Source organism: Rhodnius prolixus, unplaced genomic scaffold (genome assembly GCF_049639745.1).
Source record: "Rhodnius prolixus isolate KJV_2025 unplaced genomic scaffold, Rpr scaffold_10, whole genome shotgun sequence".
NCBI classification, from domain to species: Eukaryota; Metazoa; Arthropoda; class Insecta; order Hemiptera; family Reduviidae; genus Rhodnius; species Rhodnius prolixus.
Window position 1 is genome coordinate 23,574,051 of NW_027411615.1, and position 20,915 is coordinate 23,594,965.

The window sequence follows — 20,915 nt, forward strand, 5'->3', positions numbered from 1 at the left end:
GCGTCCAGAAGTCCTGCTGGATACGCTGCGTCAGAGTCCATCGGGACAAGCGGTTGAGTGCCAGATGGGTAAGGCGGCGCTCTGGCGGGGCGGTGAGGGGGCGGAAAATTAGGAAATGTCCCGGCGTCAGCGGCTCCGGATCCGCGGAGTCAGAGGAGAGAGCGCAGAGGGGGCGAGAATTAAGGATTGCCTCGACCTCAGTAACCACAGTAAGTAGCTCCTCATATGTTAGCGTTTGCTTCCCAATCACGCGGGAGAGGTGGTGCTTCGCGGATTTAACCGCGGCCTCCCACAATCCGCGATATCCGCTTGTAGCTTGGGTCCGGTAAATAGAAGGTCATTGAGAGAATGTCCGTTGGCGGAAGCGCATGATGCATTAAAAACTACGCGGAGTTTGTTCGGGGGATCGTCTGGGCGATGCACCGCGTGATGCGGAATATAAAATGGCTCATAAGAGGGGGGAGTATCGGACGCGGATACAAGGTCCATATGCCCGCTATCCAGGTAGTCCTGCATAACGTCATGGTACGCGTGCCGAAGCTCTGAGTCTCGAGCGAAGCGTTTTTCCAAGCGGAGAAACTGTCGCGTGGCCACATTTCTGGAAGCACCCAAATGTGGAGCCCGGAGAGGAAGCGGAACTACATAGCGGCCGTTAGCAAGACGATATGTATCGCGGAGGTAGAGGTCTTCGCAAATGCGCTCTTCAGGGGTGAGCGGCAGTCGTTCCGGAACCTTATCCACCTCCCAGAAGCGTCGGACCAAATAGGCGAGGTCTTCGTCTGCGTCTCGGGGAACGGGGTCGAGTACCACAGGAAGCGCGATAGCTGGAGCGACCGATTCGGAAGCGGAGTACGGATTTGCGGATGTGTGAGTGACGCATTCTCTGGTTTCAGCGGCGGAAGGCGCAGGGATGAGAGCCACCGCATCCAGAACGAGAGGTGGCACGGAGGAACGCTGGGGAGACGGATTGGACTCGCGAGTATGAAACACAGTTCCGGGCGCGAAGCGTACGTGGATATTCCTAGACAGCGCTGGGCGGTATGGCCCATGAAGTACCCAGCCGTAGGTAGTGCGGAAAGCGCCCGGCGCGCGAAGCGTGGGGCGAATTACCCCAGTGAGCATGAGGTGCGGTAACACATCATTACCCAACAGCAGCTCAATGGGCTGCGGATAATTAAATGAGGGGTCTGCCAGGGGGAGAGCTTGGAGATGGGGCCAACTGCAAGCAAAAGGCCGCGTGGGCAGCGGAGGAATGATATCCTCTAGGACGGTAGCATGGACCCGCAACAGGGGGGGATCTCCGCAATGGGAGATAAAGAAGTTGGTTCGATACCGGGAGTGAGCGGTAACAGCGCCGCCGAGCGTGAGCAAATCGGAGGAGCACCGGTGAAAGGGGGAGCGGAGGTGGTTAGCGAACCGACGCGTAATGAGCGTTTGGTGGCTTCCGGTGTCAATTAGGGCGCGCACAAAACCGTGAATGTTTTGATTCACAGCGTGTACCGTGATGGTAGGCAAAAGTGGGTATGGATACGCGGGGGGGGATGGTAAAGGCGAGGGGGGTTGGCGGAAACCCTCATTCCGCGTCCAATAAGGGGCGGGGAACGCGGGAGCGGATATGCCTGCGAGAGGGGGGGAGTTCAGCCGGGTTAGGAAGAGCGGGCAAGGGGGGCGATTCATCTTCGGACGCGGGGGGGGAGGGACAGTCCGCCCAACTAAAGCGCGACGGGGGAGACGCTGAGGCAGGTGAACGGTGTGGCGAGGTGGCAGTGGGGTTGTCCACCGGAGTGGCAAGCGGTAAGCGGGGCGGGGAGGTCGAAGGGATAATCTGCGGGGCCACTGGGCGGTCAGTGGGAGACAAGGGTGCCGATGGGAAATCGGAAGACACGGGATGCAACATCGTATGATGTCGTTTGTTACAGACGCGGCAGGACTGCACCGATCTGCAGGCTGTAGTCAGATGTTTAGCGGAGAGGCAATTCCTGCATAATCGGTGAGCATCTATATATGCCCGGCGCTGGGTGATAGACAGTGTCTTAAACCGGGGACACTGCCGAATAGAATGCTTAGCTGCACAGTATTCGCAGCTGTAAACAGACACCGGGGGCGCAGGGGCTACATATTGCGCGGAGGGGTCCCGAGAGGCAATAGCTCCACGGGGCTGATACAGGGGGGTGCGAGCGGAGGCGGAGGGATTAAGCGCGGATGCCCTGCGAGGCGCAGGGGGGGAAGCGCATGCGGAGGCAGGGGTTACGGCCGCGCGAACAGGGGGACCGGAAGAGGTCACCCGAGTGACGGCGAGCGAGCGCCTACGCAGAAACGTGCGTAAGTGTTTTACGGTGGGAAAGGGCTCATCAGCGTAGGCCAGCTCGAAAGCGAGCTGACTCTCCTGGTCAAGGCGGCGAGACAGGAGCAAAAACAGTAGAAAAGAGGCCGGGTCATCCGCGGGGATATTAAGAAACGTCTCTGCACACCCCACCTGCTCCAGCAAGGCCTCCAGATGCTGAGGTGTGGTATGCGGGGGGGTCTGAGGAGCGCGGGGAAGTAACTGGTCGAGCAGCGATAAGGCGAGGTTGCGGTGGCTGTCAAAGTGGCCACACAACAAATCCCACGCCGTTAGGAATTGCGCTTCCTGGAGGGGGATGTGAGAAATGATAGAGCACGCAACCCCGGAAAGCGCCCCCCGTAGATAGGTAAACTTCTGCACCCCGGAAAGTGCGGGGTTGGCGATAATGAGGGACGCAAACTGGTCCTTAAAGTGCGGCCACTCCCGGATATTGCCGGAAAAGTCCGGTATCGGTAGTGGGGGGAGGAGCGGGGCAGCGAAGGTCGCTGCACCGACAGCGGATGAAGCGGGGCAACTTTCTTCGAAGGTGCAGATTATCTGTCGGTATAAGTCCCGCACTTGCTGGACCTCAGCCGACAATTGGTCTTCTGAGAGGCCTTCAGGAAGCGAGTCTGCCTCTACATAAGGCTCAACGCTTTTAAGGAATGTAGCGTAATCGGCCTCGACCAATCTCGTCATCGAAGCTATGAGCGTTGAGGACAGAGGAGCGACTCTAAGTCGTTCGGCAAAGTCCTCGAGATGTCGATCCAGGGCCAATTTAGTTGCTCTGATTAAGCGAGTGAAGGCAACAAACGATAATGCACCTGCAGTGCCTTTCCCTTTTTTAGGCGCCATAGTGGGTTTTATTAAGCGATGCGGAAGAAGTGGACTGTATATGTGCGAAAATCCGGCCCGGAGGACCAAAATGTAGGCGCTCGAGTACGCCTACACCCAAATGCCCAAGTGGGCGCTGTACGAAATAATAGTAGACAAAGAAGAATAGAAAAACTAAAGAGAAATAAAAGAAAAAGGGGAAGGTACTTATCCTTTGCAAGGAGCGATGTGCGTGAGGTATGTTGATAATCTGCCTGAGAAGCGATGAGAGGAAAGGAAGCTGTGGAGCGGAAGCGTGTATATATGTTTATGTAAATGTGTGTGTGTGTGTGTGTGTTGAGCTCTGAGAAAGGGAGGCAATATTTGGGCTCAGGCTCAGAGAAGCGTAGCGGAAGTGGAAAGGAGGTAAGCGGAAGAGTAAAGGGGGAATAGTGCAATAAGTGCACTATAAGCGGTGGAATATGCGTGAAGCGATATTCGGGAGAGGCGTTTAGATGCGGATGATGCGTACTGTTAGGTGTCAGCGGAAGTATGAAAGTAATAGCGTACTAAGGGCACTAGATGCAGATGAAAAATGATAGGCGTGAAGTGATGAGTGAAGCGTTGAATATAAGCGTATTAGCACAGAAACACAGAAGCGTAAATAGCGCGGTCCCGCAGAGAACTGTGCAGGCTCGAAAGGTGACCACACGGTCCTAAAGGAAGTAGTGGGGCAAAGGGCTTAGAATAGAAAAAACAAATAAAGGAAATAGAAGTGATAGGTAGTGACGCATTTGGCATAAGAAACGGAAACTAAGATTTTAATATACTGAAAATTATTGAATAAAAAATAAGACTTAGTAATTGGCGATAGTGATAGCAGGAAATTAAGGCGGATGCGTACATTAGTACGCGCGCGGGCGCGAGACTGAGCCGCGGGAGTCGGAAGTTAGTCACGACCGAACATGTGAGTTTAGAATTGAGATAAAATGATACACGTTGAATATAATCACATTTCGTGAGAAGATTAGCATTCCATTGCAAATAAAATACATTCAATCCCAGTTTACTTTAGAAGTTTACATAGGTTTAGTTTGAGAATCTAGTATATCACAGGTACTAACTAAACACTTGTGGTTTTCTAAAATTAACTGAGCTAGTTATGTATTCGTGCATTATGTACAATGTACACATATTTCTTAATTAAATGCTGTATTTATTGTTCATGCAATTTTAAATTATTGTTCATATTTGCAAACTAATTAAGAAAGGAACATTTTAATTATGAAAATGTTTTTGTTTTTTCAAATATACTGAACGGTTCTAGCATCGCAAATGGCAATTTAAACTGTTTTTTTTTGTTTTTGTTTTTTTTAACTCACGCGTTTCAAATCGTGCAGCTACCTCTAGGGAAACCGTTCTTGAAACTATGATGAGTTGCTTTGGCGTTACCATCAAACCCACAGTGTTTACCACATTGTTCCATTGTTCCTTTTCTTCCTGAAGTAATGATCGAGTTAGGATGACTTCTGATGAATTCAGGTATTGGGTATAGGCAGTTAAGACAAAAATAACAGCTTGGAACCACAATAAATACGAAACTTCTTCAAGCACTGTGTACCACACAGCAGATTGTTCAACTTTTACTTCACCAACAAAACTGATATCTAGCCTTCCTATACTTTTGATTTCTAAAGTTTGTGAATGAAAACTTCTCTTCTTTCTGAAATTATCAACGTTAATTTTTAGAATATTTAATGGCTATAACTGTGGGCTTGAAACGTGCAACTCAAAATAATATATCAGGAATTACAAAAGCTGATACCGAAGAGAAGAAAAAAGTATTCAAAAAAAAGGGACCGTAGAAGTAAAGAGCAGATAAAACTGGAAAGAAACTAGAAAGATGTCAAATGTTTTGATATGAAAGAATTGAGGAAGGTGTTCAAGGAAATCACGAGAAAAAAAGTAAAGAAATTATTGATTCGTTAGAACTGCGCATAAATGCATCAAATTTATCGTGAAATTACGGTACACCCAAGAAACTTTTAAGAATTACAAATGCATCTTGGATAGAACATAAAGAAGGGAGAGAGAAAATTGTAAAAAAAACTAAACAGTTTTCTTTTGAAAGCATCTACTCAAAAATGAAGATTTGAATTAAAAGATGACCTGAATGTACATATGTTTATGACCTCTCTAACAAGGGAGGTTATACTTTCCGAGAACAGTAAGAAATGACAAAAACAAGGAAGCTTATTTTCAAAGAAGTGTCAGTCTTTGAAAGATGGATCTATTACATAGAAGAATTAAAGGTGTGAAAATCTGTAGCGGATTAGAGGGTTCACACAAAGAGGTACAATTAGAGAGGCAGCCTTTTAAAAACAAATTAAAAAAAAAAAAACATTTAAGTAAAATGATAATAAAATACCTTAATGAAGACGACATTAATGCTAAACGTAATCTCTGTGGACATCTGCGGTAGTATAAGTTTGAAAAACAAAGCATTAAGCTGGATTTTAGACCGTAAAATGACTTTAAAGTGAAGACGAACCGAATGAAGATGATTCTGCCGCAAATGGGACAATTTTGAAACAGTTTCTGCAGCAAAAGGTAGGCTGTAGGAATAGTTTGAGGAAGATCCATAGCATGGTGCCTAACACCTCTCAAAGCACCCAGTAGCCTGCCCTTAATCACCTGTAGTTAAAGGTTACCTCTTCAAAAGAATTTTTGCTTTGCAATTTAATCTGGTAAAGGAAATTTATCTTCACTTACAAGTGTTTGGAATACTTATCAGACAGGTAACTTGAAGACTTCAAATTACAGTAAATAATTTCTTAATAGTACTGAACTTAATCGTATTGAAGCAAAGTTGAAAACTAACTACTCAATTTTAAAAACTTAGTTCTATCTAATTACGAAGTTGCTAAGGGTCTCTTGTATTTCTGACGAACACTCAACTTAAAAAAATAGAATAAAAGAAGAAATACTTTTTTTTTTTAGTGCAACGTTGAACAGTGAAAAGTCTGCAACAAAATAAAATACTGTGGAAAATTCTATAAAACTATAACAACAGAGAACTGACAAAGTTTTCAATCCAATTTATAAGTTATAAAATAAAGGGCCTACTTTTATCTTAAATTGATTGGTGAAGTGTGCTCAAGTCTCCATTTGTAGGACAGAAGTAATTTAATTAAGAATTCTATCTCTGCGGTTGTAACAATCATCTTTGCTCTTACTGGGTCAAAATATACGATAATTCTTTTCCTTACTTGCCATTAATTTGTAATAAAGTGAAACAGGATCTCATTTTTAAAAGTGCGGCACAATGTGAGTAATTGACCATGCTAGATTATAAAAGAAACAGCTAATTTGTTAAATGGCTAATCGTCTATATAAAAGAATTTTTAATTGCTTAAAGATTTTAAACAAGATAATGATTAATCGAGTCTAAGGTCAAGAGGGAAAGCAAGGGATAAAATGGTCGCTTTGTTCGGCCATGACGTTTTTTGTCAAAAACAAATCATTCTGTTGGAGTTAATGAGGTACTTATTCAATTAATTTGAATTATTTGTTTCAAATAAGTATTTGTACCTTAGTTTAAACAAAATCTGGCAAGGAATACTCACATGACTGTCTCTTGCCGTTGTGATTCCAAATTACAAACTTCTTTCAATCGATAGGAGCCCAAAAATTTTTACTTCTTTATCAATTCAAATGCCATTTTAGTGTGAAATATTCAATCTGAAAGTGAATTTAAATTGTTAGAAATTAATTTATAACTTATTCGACCATTTCCCAGCTTCGGGTAACTATTCATGTCAAATCTTCTCTCCGAAGCTTCCAGTTCCCTCCGGCAGCCCATCTCCTCCTTTCTCTCCTCTTACAAACTTTTTCAGAAGTCTTTCTCTTTCTTTATTCCACAAGAGGATCCCTTCTCTTATCATTTCAGGCGATCCAGCGGGAGTCATCCTCCTAAGATATCAATACCACCTCCATTTTCTCTATCCTATTCTCATCATTAAGGTTTTTTAATTTTTTCCGCCTAACACTTCTCATTACAACCTTTCTCCAATAATCTGTTTTCTTTACAACACCTATCTTCTGGCACTTTTGGGCTCATGACTCTGCACCATAAGCTAGGTGATGGAGTAAAGAATTCTCTTTTATTTTCCTAGGAAATAATATTATTCCACAAAACTCGAAACAACATACGAACCTATTAGCTCTTCTTAGTCCTTCCTCTTCACTTTTTTCTTTTGCACTAGGTGCAACTCCTTACTTCTTTTTTCAGCTTTTATATAAAAGCCTCAAAGTGAAAATGTAGACAACGCAGAAGTTCCGAGGAGTTCCATTCTTCAGATTACAAAATAAATCTACAAAGTCAATGAAGCTGTTATTGACGTATAAATAAGAAAAAATATTTTCAGAAAACTTGCAGTTTCTTATAAAAGATTTTCTTACAATTCTTTGGAGTTCAGCAATCATACAATCGTTTTAAAATTCTAAGAAGTTGAACAGCCGGCAGAACTGTAAATTTATCTGCAAGGGTCTTATTAGAGAGACGTTTAATATAGCAACTCTCCAAGAATTTTCTTGTATCTAAGAAGACAAATTAATTTTGTTGCGAAAACTTTTAGGCAATCAAAAATGAAATAGTTGGAATCATTTTTGCAAACAAACAAAAACCTCTATATTTTTACGTACTAACACCTATCAGAGGGTTTCGATAAACAATTTTTTTGGGGGAAATTTTGTCATTTTCAAATTTGTAAACGTGGCTAATAAAGCAGCTGAGAGCGTTATTAACGTACAGTATTAGTATTGATTTTCATCCGAATAGCAAAGGTGATAAATATGTTATATTTACACCTTTCCAAAGAGGGCACCCACTAAAGGTTTAATATAAAAGCAATTTCGTTTGATTGACTTATTCATTTCAACAAATCTTCTCTATACGTGCAAAGGGATAGAATTCAATTGAATATTCGCTGTTTTTGAATGAGTGCTTATAGAGAGAACTATTTTTGATATGGATGCGACAAGCGTCAGACGCTAATAATTAAGTTTTCTATAAAGTGCATGTGCGTTATTAATTAGAATTAATTGTACCATATTCCGGTTGTGAAGAAGATGAAAGGCTAGCTGAATTGAGTTCAAAAACCTCACTCACATAATTTTACAACATATATGTTCAATGTATATAATGTAAGGCGCCAGGATAGCTGAGCGTTAAGAGGCTGGTTTAACAAAGCTAAGATGTCCCATGGTACTGGGTTCGGTTTTCGGTAAAGGCGGAGTTTTATTTAAAAGTGCACCTGAAAAGAACAAAAAAACAATCGCATTACTTTACATTTAAAAAATTTTATAATTAATAAACAAATACCTACTTTTATACAATTACAGTAAGCATGTTATTCTGTAATCGTGTAATCCAAATGTTTAATATTTACTTATCTCTTCCGCAGACAATGGGATATTATGCTTCCAAAGTCATAACTTCACTTTTGAAATTCCCAATGACGTTTGTTTTCTGTTTAGTTGTTAGGGCCGCAACCTAAACAAAATTAATTGCATATGATTAAAATAATTTGTTGGAACAATTGTCCCTGTATATGTTGTCTATATATACAGTAATTCTGCATCTTTTTGTCGGTTATTGGTTTTGGTTGTGACAGAACTCAAGCATTAAGTCTGCTTCGCATTTATTTCGAAGTTTATAAAAAATTTGTAGTATTCATTTAAGCAAAATATCTGCAAGATTAGTATTTCGACTCAGGTATTTTATTTTTTAACTTTGAGATAGATTATTGAATTGTTATTTCTTTTAATAAAACCAAATAAGGATCAATTATTTTAGATTTGTATAATTTAAAATATGAAACGATAATTTCATTAAATTGAAGTAGATGTTAAGTTAAAGAATGGTAGAGCCAGTTTAGTTTTTAAAGTACGAGTAGTTTAGATATTCAACTGTGATACTCTGTACTATGGTAGCGCTGGGTTGGAGAATAGCGTGGAAATGACCACCTTAAATTGCTTGACTCGTACAGCTTGGAGTGCAAGACAGAATGAGAATATAAGGGAGATAAGTTATTTAGGACGACTAGTAGAAGATAGATTGGTATTATAGTTAGAGAAGGATGAGACGGTAGTAGTGTTCTTGATGGTTACCTTTTGTTAGTCCGCCAGTTCACACCAATAGTTTCATTAATAAATGGGCCACTACGCACGAGTATTAAATCAAGGCAATTTACTGCGAGTGATAAATCTTGGTAAATGACATATTTGGTGAAATGTTCGGAAACTCCTCATAACCTCTACCTCTTCTATTGCGTTCATAAATTAAAAGTATTTTTTTTAAATTGCAATTTTTAATCAACTACAAGTTGTTTTCAACATTAAATCTTCTCCCAGAATGCATTTAATAACTTTCAAAACATTTTTTAATTAATAAAATTAAATAAGTAAATGGAACGCCTTGCAGCGGCAGGCTGCGAAATTAATTTTTACCGCCTCTACATGAATTATGTGAGATATGAGGTCCATGAAGTTGCCGTTTTTGTTTCTCTTCTACTTTTATTGCCCAATTTGGCTGAACCTTAAAGCCTTTTAATTTTCAGTGCATTAGGCATTGATTGTGTATCTAAAAAATGGTATTTATGACTTGATGGTTTGATGGGTGCATCCTTTTTATGTAATAGTTAAACACAATGATACTCTCAGGGTGTATTCTAGTTACAATTGATTGTAGTCTTAATTCGGCGCTAATGATCTTAGTTGTCGATGCGCCAAAAACAAAACAAAATTATTTAGTATTATAGTAAACCGTTTCAACAAAACACACATTGGTTTCACCACACATTCCTCTGAACACTCATTATTGAGTAGACCAATTAAGAATTGACTTATTAAGAATCTGACGGGCATTATTTTTTGTTCTTGCAGATAAGCTTTCAACACCAACATAGTTGGTTCATGGCTGGCTAAATGGTAAATGCCGAAGCCAAAAAAAGTTCACCTCCAATAATTCTATTATTTTTCCCATTTTCCAGAAATTTAATTCGCGCACAATTTAATTAAAAACAGTGATAATTGACTACAGCTTTCATTCTACATTCTTTCTTAAGGCAACTCCCAAATAACTTTTATTAGTGAAATTTAATCTTATCTTGGGACCTTTATTACAATCTTTTTTGGGTTTGTTTGGGTTATTTTATTTTATTTTTTTTTGTAAAACTGTCATCACTCTTTTTTTATCTTTAATTTTATGAAAAAATAATTTTAACGCATGCATTTTTTTTTTTTATTCTGAATGCTATGTATAGTATGTTTGTAATTAATCACACGTTTTAATTGAATAAATGTATCTATCAAATTAAATATATGCAATGCTATTTAAAAATATGCCCCATAATTATCGAGTACCAAATATTCTTTTAATTGGTTGTTGTTTAATCCAATTATATTTTGCTTTTGTTTATTTTTATTTATTTTATACAACATTTTAATTTTATATTATACACCCTTTCCGTTAACAACCTTTATTGTTCGTTAGTAAAATCGCCATAAATACTTTAAATCAATACAATATACTTTTTCTCGAAGGTGAAGCAATATACTCGTACATTCGCCTACAATGTTGAGTACATATGTACCTTAAAGGCAGTAAGTTTATTATAACTTAATATTCCTAGCCAAAGGTCTTCTTTCAGTTTGATTATTACCTTTAGTGATACAATAGAATCATACGATGGGACTGTGATTTTTAAGCTTGAGCTTATGTAGTTTAAATTCCCTAGCCTTCTCCATAACTTGACCAACAGTTTCGGCCTTGACATCATCTTTGTCTACTTCATCACCCTCAACCTCCTTTTTATTTTTGCTACAGGCCCCTCTGTGCCAAGATTCATACATTCAGTTTTTTTAACATTCTTAATCTTCTTTCTTTTCATCTATTGTTTTCCTTTCGCCACTTACCTCGTCGTGGATATCAGTAAGTGTTGCAATCTAAAGACGTTCGGCAATTCTTTCTTCAATAATCCATTTCCTGTACAAGTAGCTTGTTTTTAAATTTCTATGCGAGGGTCATGTGTCTCATTTCTCTTGAGAACATAGGGTTGAAAATTATTTGTTTGAAAGAAAATTATATCTGTTTACTCCGGAATCTAGTAAGCTTTTACTTCATTAGATACTTTTTTTTCAGCTTCCTTGTAGTAGGCATCACGCAACCTACCTAGCTAATGGAATCCCTTCATGACTTCATCATTTCCCTTCATTTATTAACAGTAATGTTATCTTCCGTTTTGCTTCTAAACCCAGGAAGCTGTCTTATCAAGTAGATCTTGTCATTCCCTCTGATTGTTCACTTCTACCAACTTTCGCAACATGTATGCAAATTCAAGGAATTACTTTATCTTATCTTGTTTCTAAAATGGTAAGCTCTGAAAGATTTAGACAACTGGGCGTCTTAAGCTTCCGATAACAGCACATTAATGACAAAACCAATGAATAGTCCTGATGATGTGGTCATCAGGATGTGGATGATATGTTATCGCTCCTAGCTTTAATAAATTTCGAAGATATTTGCTATAATTTTGAATAAGAAAAGCTGTAACACGGCGAAATTTGATCGATTTGGAAAACCTCCAAAATTAAACCTTCTATATCTCTGTAGGTAGTACATCTAAAACATTGCTATTTATACCAGTTATAGAGCAGACTTTTCTCTACATTTGAGTCAAAGAATCATTAAAATCTGATCAATATGAAAAGAGATACAAAGGTTTGAAATTTGAAAGACTCACAAAACCTCCAAAATTAAACCTTCAATATCTCTTTAGGTAGTATATCTAAAACATTGCTATTTATACCAGCTGTAGAGCAGACTTTTCTCCACATTTGAGTAAAGGAATCATTAAAATCTGATCAATATGAAAAGAGATACAAAGGTTGGAAATTTGAAAGACTTGCAAAACCTCCAAAATTAAGCCTTCTATATCTCAATAAATATTATCATTAAAAGAGTGCTATTTATACCAGTTATAGAGCAGACTTTTTTATCGAATTTTTTACTAAGAAATGAAAAATTTATTGGTCATCTTTCTTGTCAGAAATATGATCGTTTATTCTGGTAAGTGGTAAAACGTACTGTTCCATTTTTTTGTTTTGTTTTGTTTTGTTAAGTGAAAATTTAAATGTAGGTTATTTGTATTGAATTATAGAATTATTTTTAGGTTAACAGTGATTATTTCTTTATGAAAATGACAAAATGTAACGTGGAATTTTACTAGTCTGTGGAGGAGAAATTATTGTAAATAAAATTCAAAACTAAAAATTGTTTACTCATAACCTCTCTTTAAGGAGGCTTGTTGGTTAATTTCCAAGTCTCTTCTAAAATCAGTTTTACATGTATTTCTGACAGGAAATTGGAAAATGATTGGGCTACCAATGTTTAGGCATCAGACTGGAGGCCCTTAGTTCACACTCGTTCTCTCACACTAATGCAAGTAGCCAATAATAAATACATTCACTGAGATACCCTCCCACGCATGCCGTAGTACTGGTCACTAGGAACATTCTCCACCTCCCTCAAACACAGCTAAACCTCAAAACGTTTTTCCGTTTAAGAAAAATAATAATAATCATAAAAACAGTTTTGACGAGAATTTTCAAATTTGTTTTCACCCGAACCAATAAACAAGCAAGAAACCATAATTTTAATATCAATGAGGAAGAATGGACAGCCTCTTATGAGGGCTACTGAAGCCACCTACAGAATTTCTTATAAAATATTCAGGAAACCAGCAACCATCTTTTTTGTACTTTAACTCCTGGTTTACCAGCTTACATGCATAAAGGTTACCTTGAGAATGAATTACATTTAATCCCAGATATTTGGTTAAATTATAAAACCTGGAAACCTCTTAGGATATTATTTGTAAGATTGATCTGTATTTATTGATATAAAAGTATTCTCATTACAGTTGTTATTATATTATTAATTATGTTTTCTAAAATAACTTAATGACCTTCGTTTTAAAGTTCAGTTCGGTTGACGATAAATTACTAGCCGATTTGTTAATGCTAATAAAGAACATCATAATTATTAAAAATGTAAACTTATGTGGATCAAATTTATCTACAACTACTTACTTGTGCGGTAAACTGGTTTCTCAACAGATAGAATGAGGTTGCAAATTATACCAATAATACTAAGGAACTTAGGATGGAAGATTAGCGAGGAATCGGTCAAATAAAACAACTCGTCTCTTTGCCAACGTTTCGACAAATATATTGTCCTCTCCAGGGTCTGGATATTACAAATACAAAACAATTTACAGAGTCTGTAACATAGAAAAACAGTAAAAATTAGTAGTACAAAAATAAACAGTAAAATACAATAAATTCTTTATAATTATTGAAACTTACGTGGCTATGAGGGTTGGTTGAGTTACAGAAACTAAGAGCCAGAACTGGAGAAGCAGGTATATTTATATATACAGATATAGCGGGACTTACACGGGAAAATTGTTTTGTATTTGTAATATCCAAGCCCTGAAGAGGACAATATATTTGTCGAAACGTTGGCAAAGAGACGAGTTGTTTTATTTGACCGATTCCTCGCCAATCTTCAATTCCTAACTTTAACAATTTACAGTCACGAAACCTATATATTCATTACTAAGGAACGTTTAAGACTTTTCCGGTCTATCTTCAGAATAGTTATCTGTGAAGGCAATTGGGTAGCAGCATGTTCAACATGTTAGCGTACAAACCTGAGTGTATATGATATGCAAATCATCAAAAAAAAACACGTTTAACTTTGGGATTATACACGTATAAGCTGAATAAGTTATCAGACGAAGACAGAACTTATGTGAGAATACTTAAAGAATCGGTGTGTGATCTACAGAAAAATAGTGTGAAGAATATTGAGAATGGGGTCAGTGGCATGTAAGGGAGAGATGTCGAGGCCAGACTGAGCGAAAATTCTTAACTGAGGTCTTGCTAGCTAACCATTGGGTTGGTAAATCATTACCTAAGAAGTGTTTAGTCAACGACAGAGTTTAGCAAATGCTCGAAAGTGTTAAAAAAGAATGATTTAATTGGTCAATAAATTTCAAAGTATTCCTCAAAAGGTCCGCAAGATCTAAACGCAAAGTCAGTAACTAAGAACCGCCATAAGTTCGTTACTATTGAAGAGATCTTTGCTAGCTTGACTGTTAGTCAGTGAGGGATTCTACAATGTAGATTTGACTACTCGTTACTAAAGAGAAAGCATACGAGGTGTGTTCAAAAAGTAACGGGAATTTTTAAATTTCGCGGGTTTGGAGAGTCTGATTGTAAAATTTTTTTTTTATTATGTTGGTACACATGCCCCTGAAGTACGATAAAATTTTCAGTAATATTCATTGTTTACTTCTTAAGTGGCAGCCGTTAAGGTTAGACGTGTTTTTCGAGCTTGGCGATTTTTGTTTGTTAAAAAAAATGGATCAAAGAATTTGTATTAAATTTTGCGTAAAAAATGAAATAAAGTGTAATAAAGTGTGTGAAATGTTAATAAAGGCATATGGTGAGTCTGCTATGAGTAAAACAAGGATTTACGAGTGGTATAAGCGTTTCCAAGATGGCCGCGAAAACGTTGAAGATGACGAACGACCTGGACGTCCAAGCACATCAACAACCGATGAAAACGTGAAAAAAGTGAAAGAAATGGTTATGAACGATCGCCGAATCACAATCAGAGAAGTCGCTGATGATGTTGCCATATCAATTGGCTCATGCCATGAAATTTTTTCGGATGTTTTGGGTATGAAACGTGTGGCAGCAAAATTTGTTCCAAAATTGTTGAATTTCGAACAAAAACAGCGGAGAATGGAAGTTGCTCAAGAGTCACTCAATGAAGTCGACAACGATGCGGATCTACTGAAACGTGTTATAACAGGTGACGAAACATGGGTTTACAGATATGATGTCGAAACTAAGGCTCAATCGTCCCAGTGGAGGCATTCTGGATCGCCAAGACCGAAAAAGGCTCGACAAGTGCGGTCGAATGTGAAGGTTATGCTCACTGTGTTCTTCGATTTTAATGGCATAGTGCATCATGAATTCTTGCCACAAGGTCAAACAATCAATAAGGAGTACTACCTACAAGTTCAACGCCGTTTGCGTGAAGCAATCCGAAAAAAACGCCCGGATTTGTGGCAAAACAATTCATGGATTTTGCACCACGATAATGCACCTGCTCACACTTCATTGCTTGTTCGTGAATTTTTGGCCAAAAACAAAACTTTAACGATGCCCCAGCCTCCATATTCGCCAGACATGGCTCCATGTGACTTTTTTCTATTTCCAAACATAAAGAGAACATTAAAAGGCCGTCGTTTTACAAGCTTAGATGACATTAAAAGCGAATCGCTGAAAGAGCTGAAAGCTATCACAAAGATCGAGTTTCAGAAGTGTTTCGAGGATTGGAAAAAGCGCTGGCACAAGTGTATTGTATGCGAAGGGGACTACTTTGAAGGCGACAATATTAATGTAGATGAATAAATAAATATTTTTTTCAAAAAACGAAAATTCCCGTTACTTTTTGAACACACCTCGTATTGAGGTTTAAAAGAAAAACTTACCGTAAATCCAGTTACAGTTTAATTAGACAACGACCGAGTTGAATTTATCAAACCAAACGAAATAGAATGGGTATTTCATTTACCAATTCACGATCGAATTCAAAATATTTTATACAATTCTTAGCCTTATTCCAATTGTACATTTTATAATGTAATCAGTCGATAAAAATGTAATCTCGATGATAACAATGTTTCCTTTTAAAATTATTTTGCTTGTAAATAGATTATTCTGGTTTAAAAAAATTTTTAAAATAGGTTTGCAAAATCTCTTATATAAAATAAGTGGGAACGACACTAAAAATATATTTTCTATCTCAGAAGATTCAATCAAAAATGTTTATTCAACTAAAAAATAGAGTAAAAGTTGAACACAATTTTGTATCAAAAAAGGAAAATATGTAAATGCCTTAGAAAATGATTTTATTTCTTTTCAATTTTTAATTGTACTTTTTTTCTGCTGTGTTGGCAGGAGAAAAAGAAAAACTGATCATGGAAATGGCTTTGAAAATATTTTATTTCATTCGTATCTTTTTCTTTACTAAATTCATGTCGGTGGATGGCCTAATCTAGTGAAGATTACAATTATATGAGCTGCGATGGCTTATGTTCCACAGCTTTGATTTTTTTTATTTTGCTTTTACATTAATTCTCAAGACATCAGGGAATTTGAAGGACCTATATATGGAGAAAAAAAGGTCAAAGCGGTACGTTATTTCTGCAGTCAAAGGTATCTCCAGCACTAGATTTAGCAAAATAAATCTTCAATACTTGAAGTGTTCATGAGGCACACAGAAAACCATAGTAGCCCAGTCAAATTAGGTAAAATGAAGGAGTAAACCGCGGAATAGAAGATAAGAACCATTGATTTTCGGTGACGGTAACACGAGATTTCATGACACTTTTAAGCCAACTTATAAAATGCCAAAACAAAGATTTATACATGTTTTTTTTTTAGCTTATTATCTTCAATTTCGAGGTTAAATCCTTATTAGACTAGGCTATAGGAAACATTTTTTTTAATAAACTATCCTCAGAAGTTTTTGATACTTGAAATAGCTATTCTTTATATGGTAGCCACTAAACAGCGATACGTTCATCACGGTTATACAACTCGATTGTCTATTCTCTGAGACAGGACAGTAAAATAGACGCTCCTACCTTTTAATCATGCAAAGACTATCTAGATTGGCAATCCTTAATATAATTGTTGGGTAGCACGGTGCCCATTGGCTGAATCATTAAGAACGGGCTTTGAGGAACAGATATTTATTTGAGTAAAGCGTATTTTTTAAGCGGCAGTTTGGAATGGAAACATCATAGAAAATTCTTAACATAATATCCTTAATTTGTCTTTGAAGGTTTAAATTTACAGAACAAGAGTTAATAAAGTTGAGCGTAATGTGTAATACCACAAGATAATGGTATTACTAGAAGCCGTTGAAAGAGGAGATATTATGTAATTGTAAGATGTAGGTAGATGAGAAGACGGTGGACTATCTAAGGTTTAAACACTAATTGAGTAATTATGCTTTATTCTTATTTAATTACACTAACCAAGCTAAGTAGAATAATACCATTATTATTTTAGACAATAATGATGAAGTTAACGTTATAAAACAATATGATAATGGTTAGGTGAGAGCATTGATTGTGTCTTTAAGAGCAGTTTTGTTGATGCACGATAGATTAACATTGTGAAAAATCCTCTATAACCTTACTTATACTTTCTAAACACTGCATTGCCAATCCGAAGTCAATTTGACTAAAAAAAAAATAGGAATAGTCTCTGTTTCCCCACATCTCATAGCTATCCCGAAATGCTCTTAGATATGCTATCCCCCACTCTCTCACCATTCGATAGTCACGAGCTGAAGACCGTGGAATTCTTAGTTTCTTTTTGCTGATTAGTTTACTTGAATCATAAGAGTCATTTTGACTCCAGATTGGCTTTTCACGTAAACATATCGTAGTAATTTCGACTCCTGATTGGTAATATAAGTAGATTTTCTGTTATTAACTTGATTCCAGATTACCTAAATGCTTATTTGATAAATTTACATAATTTTCATAGAAAGTATCAAGGCACAAAAAAGCTTCTTTCTAGAATTGATTTTATGTCCGAATTGCAGCAAAAACTTGTAGCGAATTGGGTAATTTGTGTCAACAGCGCACAGTAATTGAAAAAAATAGTGAATGTAATTAAAAAAATGAAAAAGTTCCTGATCAGAAGGCAGCCAATCAGGGTTCTAGAAAATACTGAAACTACTGCCATCCTAAGTTGAAGTTAATTCCTTCTGCGTGAAATGTTAAAGCCGATTTGTGGACAAAGTTTGTTTTTTCGTTCTTAATTCCTATTCTTTCTCATCCTTTAATGCAAATTTTATTATTAAAATTGAATTCAATATAAAAAAAAAGATAAAAATAAATTATGGAGTCAATATGACTCCACGTTGGCAATAACTATCTTAAGTTCGAGCATTGGCAAGGCAGTGTTAACCTACCGCCAAGCAAACTGTGCTAATTGTTGAAGCTTTTTTGTGTTCTCGTATATTTATGGAACCTTCTGTTGAAAAGATTTTATTCGCATCCTGAGGATTACGAAGGAATACTTCTTTTCGGGGCGAGTTGAATTTGAAATAGGTATTTAATCGAGTTACATTAAACATTCTTATCACTTTTGTTTTGTAATTAAAGTTTTTTACTTGTCTTATGCCTCACTCTCTGCTTATGAATACATTTTTTATATTAAATCCTCGAAGCAAACTAATTATTGACTGTAAAAGTTGGTTAATTACGTATTATAAAGCATGCTTGCTGGTTTGAGTTTAATGATCACTTAATTTAAGAATAAAGTAACGGGAGTTTAGCTGTTAATATTTAAATGATAGGTGGCCAGTTGATTGCTAATTAGAATTTGCTCTTCCTATAGATAGCAGCGGACGTTCGCTAAAACGTGCAAGCTTGATTAGCCGCACACATAATCATGGTAATTAAATTTACCTTTTTGTAGGTTAATTTTGCGTTAATGTCGACCCAACTGTTAGAAAATTCAGGAATATTAGAAGAAAGGGGCTACGATATTTAGTTCTTTTACTATAAAAGTAATTAAAAATGTAATTTTCTGGAAAAAGTAAGATCTTACGAAGAGGGCAACTATATTCATGTTTAATCAAATTAAATTTAAAATTTATAAAAGGTATACAGATAATAGTTAAACAAAGAATAGGATCCACATAAGAAATATGAATTATTTAATATATTTATATATGCTTCAAATGTCAACATAAGATTGCTCTGTGAAGATAGATAAGATCTAGACTGGATCAGAGGAATGGTTCTCCACCTTCGAAGAAGAAGCAGAGAATGGCAATGATGAAAAATGGCCTATTTGCACTTTAGAATTTACTGAATACAGAATTGTTTCTGAAAACGTTGAAATTAATTCAAGCAGTGGATATTCTGAAGGAGACGTCTATATGTTTGATACTAGTCAACTAGTCAGACATCAACAATATGGGAGACATTCCTTTAGTGTATTGGGAATGCTTACAATTCAATCGAGGAAATGGACCACTGATGTATGAAACAATTCGTCGATTGCGTGGACTAATCATTTGCAAGAACACAGATTATAAATACGAAAACTTTACTTCAACTTAATTTTAATAAAAGTTTTGGAAAAACATACTAATTAAAATTATATCATAGCTTTAAACTCTTACAGGGCAAGATTATTGCCTAGAAGTGACAGTGAGAAATAATTACAATAAAGTAAGAATCTTAACGGAATTCGTTCAATTTTGTCTCATGACGGATGACACTTACATCAGAAATGGCAGCGGTATTTGAAAAAATTATTTATGGCATTATAGGATGTAACAGCTTCTCGCTTACGGTCTAAGAAAACGTAAAAAAGAAAACGAAATGGTGATGACTGGAATTAAAGAAAAAACGGAACATTTGGATTAGACTAAAATGAGATTAGAAAAGTGTTCAAGCTAGAACATCATTGGAAACAACAAATAGCATCAGACATTTGTAAGAATAAGGCAGTTAAATTGAAAATTACATTATTTTTTTAGTGAAAATTTTAATCGCATAAGTTGATTCTTTATGAAATACCTACGGAGGAAAAAATAGTAAAAAAAATCTAAACTATTGTTTTAATAGAAATAATTCGCATTAAAAATCCTAATGGCGGATGGCACGTGTATAGTGGGCGTGTATACTGGCCAATAGAATCGTAGAGTGGTAGGGGGTAGACCACGCACAATGACACGCCCACATAGCACAGCTATGTTCCGCCATTTTAAGACTTTTTAGGCTAAATTTTCTTATCAAAAATGTACTATCGATTTTTTTTTCCTCTATAGGTATTTTAATAAAGAATTAAATCATTGAAAAACAATAATAAATTATTTTGAAGATTTATTTTACGGTTCACCAACAACTACGGTTTATAAATGATTGAACAATATGTTTTATTTCAATTATGATGTGCCGGAATTTCGATTTGTTTGAAGGATTTTGTTAGAATAAAACAGTTAAGTTAAAAATTACATTAATTTTTGTTGTAAAAAGTTTTATCTCCAAAGTTGATTTTTAGCTTGGCATTTTATTTAAGATTTTAGAAACAAAGTAAAATTAAATTCGAATTTATGGTACTTCATCTGTATCAACGAATTAAAACCTTTTATGGGCAGGATTTTTCTTAGCAGAATCATCCTTTGTGATAAAAGGTAACTTTTGTTGTGCCAGAGGCTTGCTTTGCTCAGTATCTTGCACAGTAAAGCAGGTAACTGTTAAAAATCCCGTCGTTAGTTTAATGTATTAGTACACGGAGGAATTATGCCAACATAACAAACATTTTAATCCCCTTAATAAAGCAAACATTCTGCTCCACAATTTGTGCTTTCATTTTAACAAATCTAACAACAACAACAAAAAATAAAGCTTTTGTTCCTGTTCTTTCTTGTGGTTTTATTTCCGGATGTTTTTAAATAAATATACTCAAGTTAATGTTAAAATAAGAGTTAGAAATGAATTGTATCACTGTATTTTATGACAATAAATATGTTTTACAGTTTGTATCAGGGTTTTTTACTTATCTTTTAGGTTCTAGCAATGAAGTAAAGTAGAATTAGAACTCA

At 36.7% G+C, this 20,915-nt stretch overlaps 2 protein-coding genes across 4 annotated transcripts in view; one reads left to right on the plus strand and one right to left on the minus strand.

Annotated features, from left to right (window-relative positions):
* The window catches only part of RYa-R (RYamide receptor), a 297,458-nt gene that overhangs the window by 56,896 nt on the left and 219,647 nt on the right, over nucleotides 1–20,915 (plus strand). The window lies entirely within an intron of this gene.
* Nucleotides 1,536–10,817, minus strand: LOC141457145 (uncharacterized). Its single transcript, XM_074133709.1, has 5 exons — nucleotides 8,524–10,817; nucleotides 8,246–8,451; nucleotides 7,353–7,509; nucleotides 6,763–6,877; nucleotides 1,536–4,859 (listed from the first exon to the last, which is right to left on the minus strand). The coding sequence occupies exon 5, from the start codon at nucleotides 3,176–3,178 to the stop codon at nucleotides 1,574–1,576; it is 1,605 nt and encodes a 534-aa protein (XP_073989810.1). The 5' UTR covers nucleotides 3,179–4,859; nucleotides 6,763–6,877; nucleotides 7,353–7,509; nucleotides 8,246–8,451; nucleotides 8,524–10,817; the 3' UTR covers nucleotides 1,536–1,573.

Bases quoted from the DNA above. Each gene is read 5' to 3' on its own strand.
- LOC141457145 (XM_074133709.1), bottom strand. From the start codon at position 3,178: ATGGCGCCTAAAAAAGGGAAAGGCACTGCAGGTGCATTATCGTTTGTT.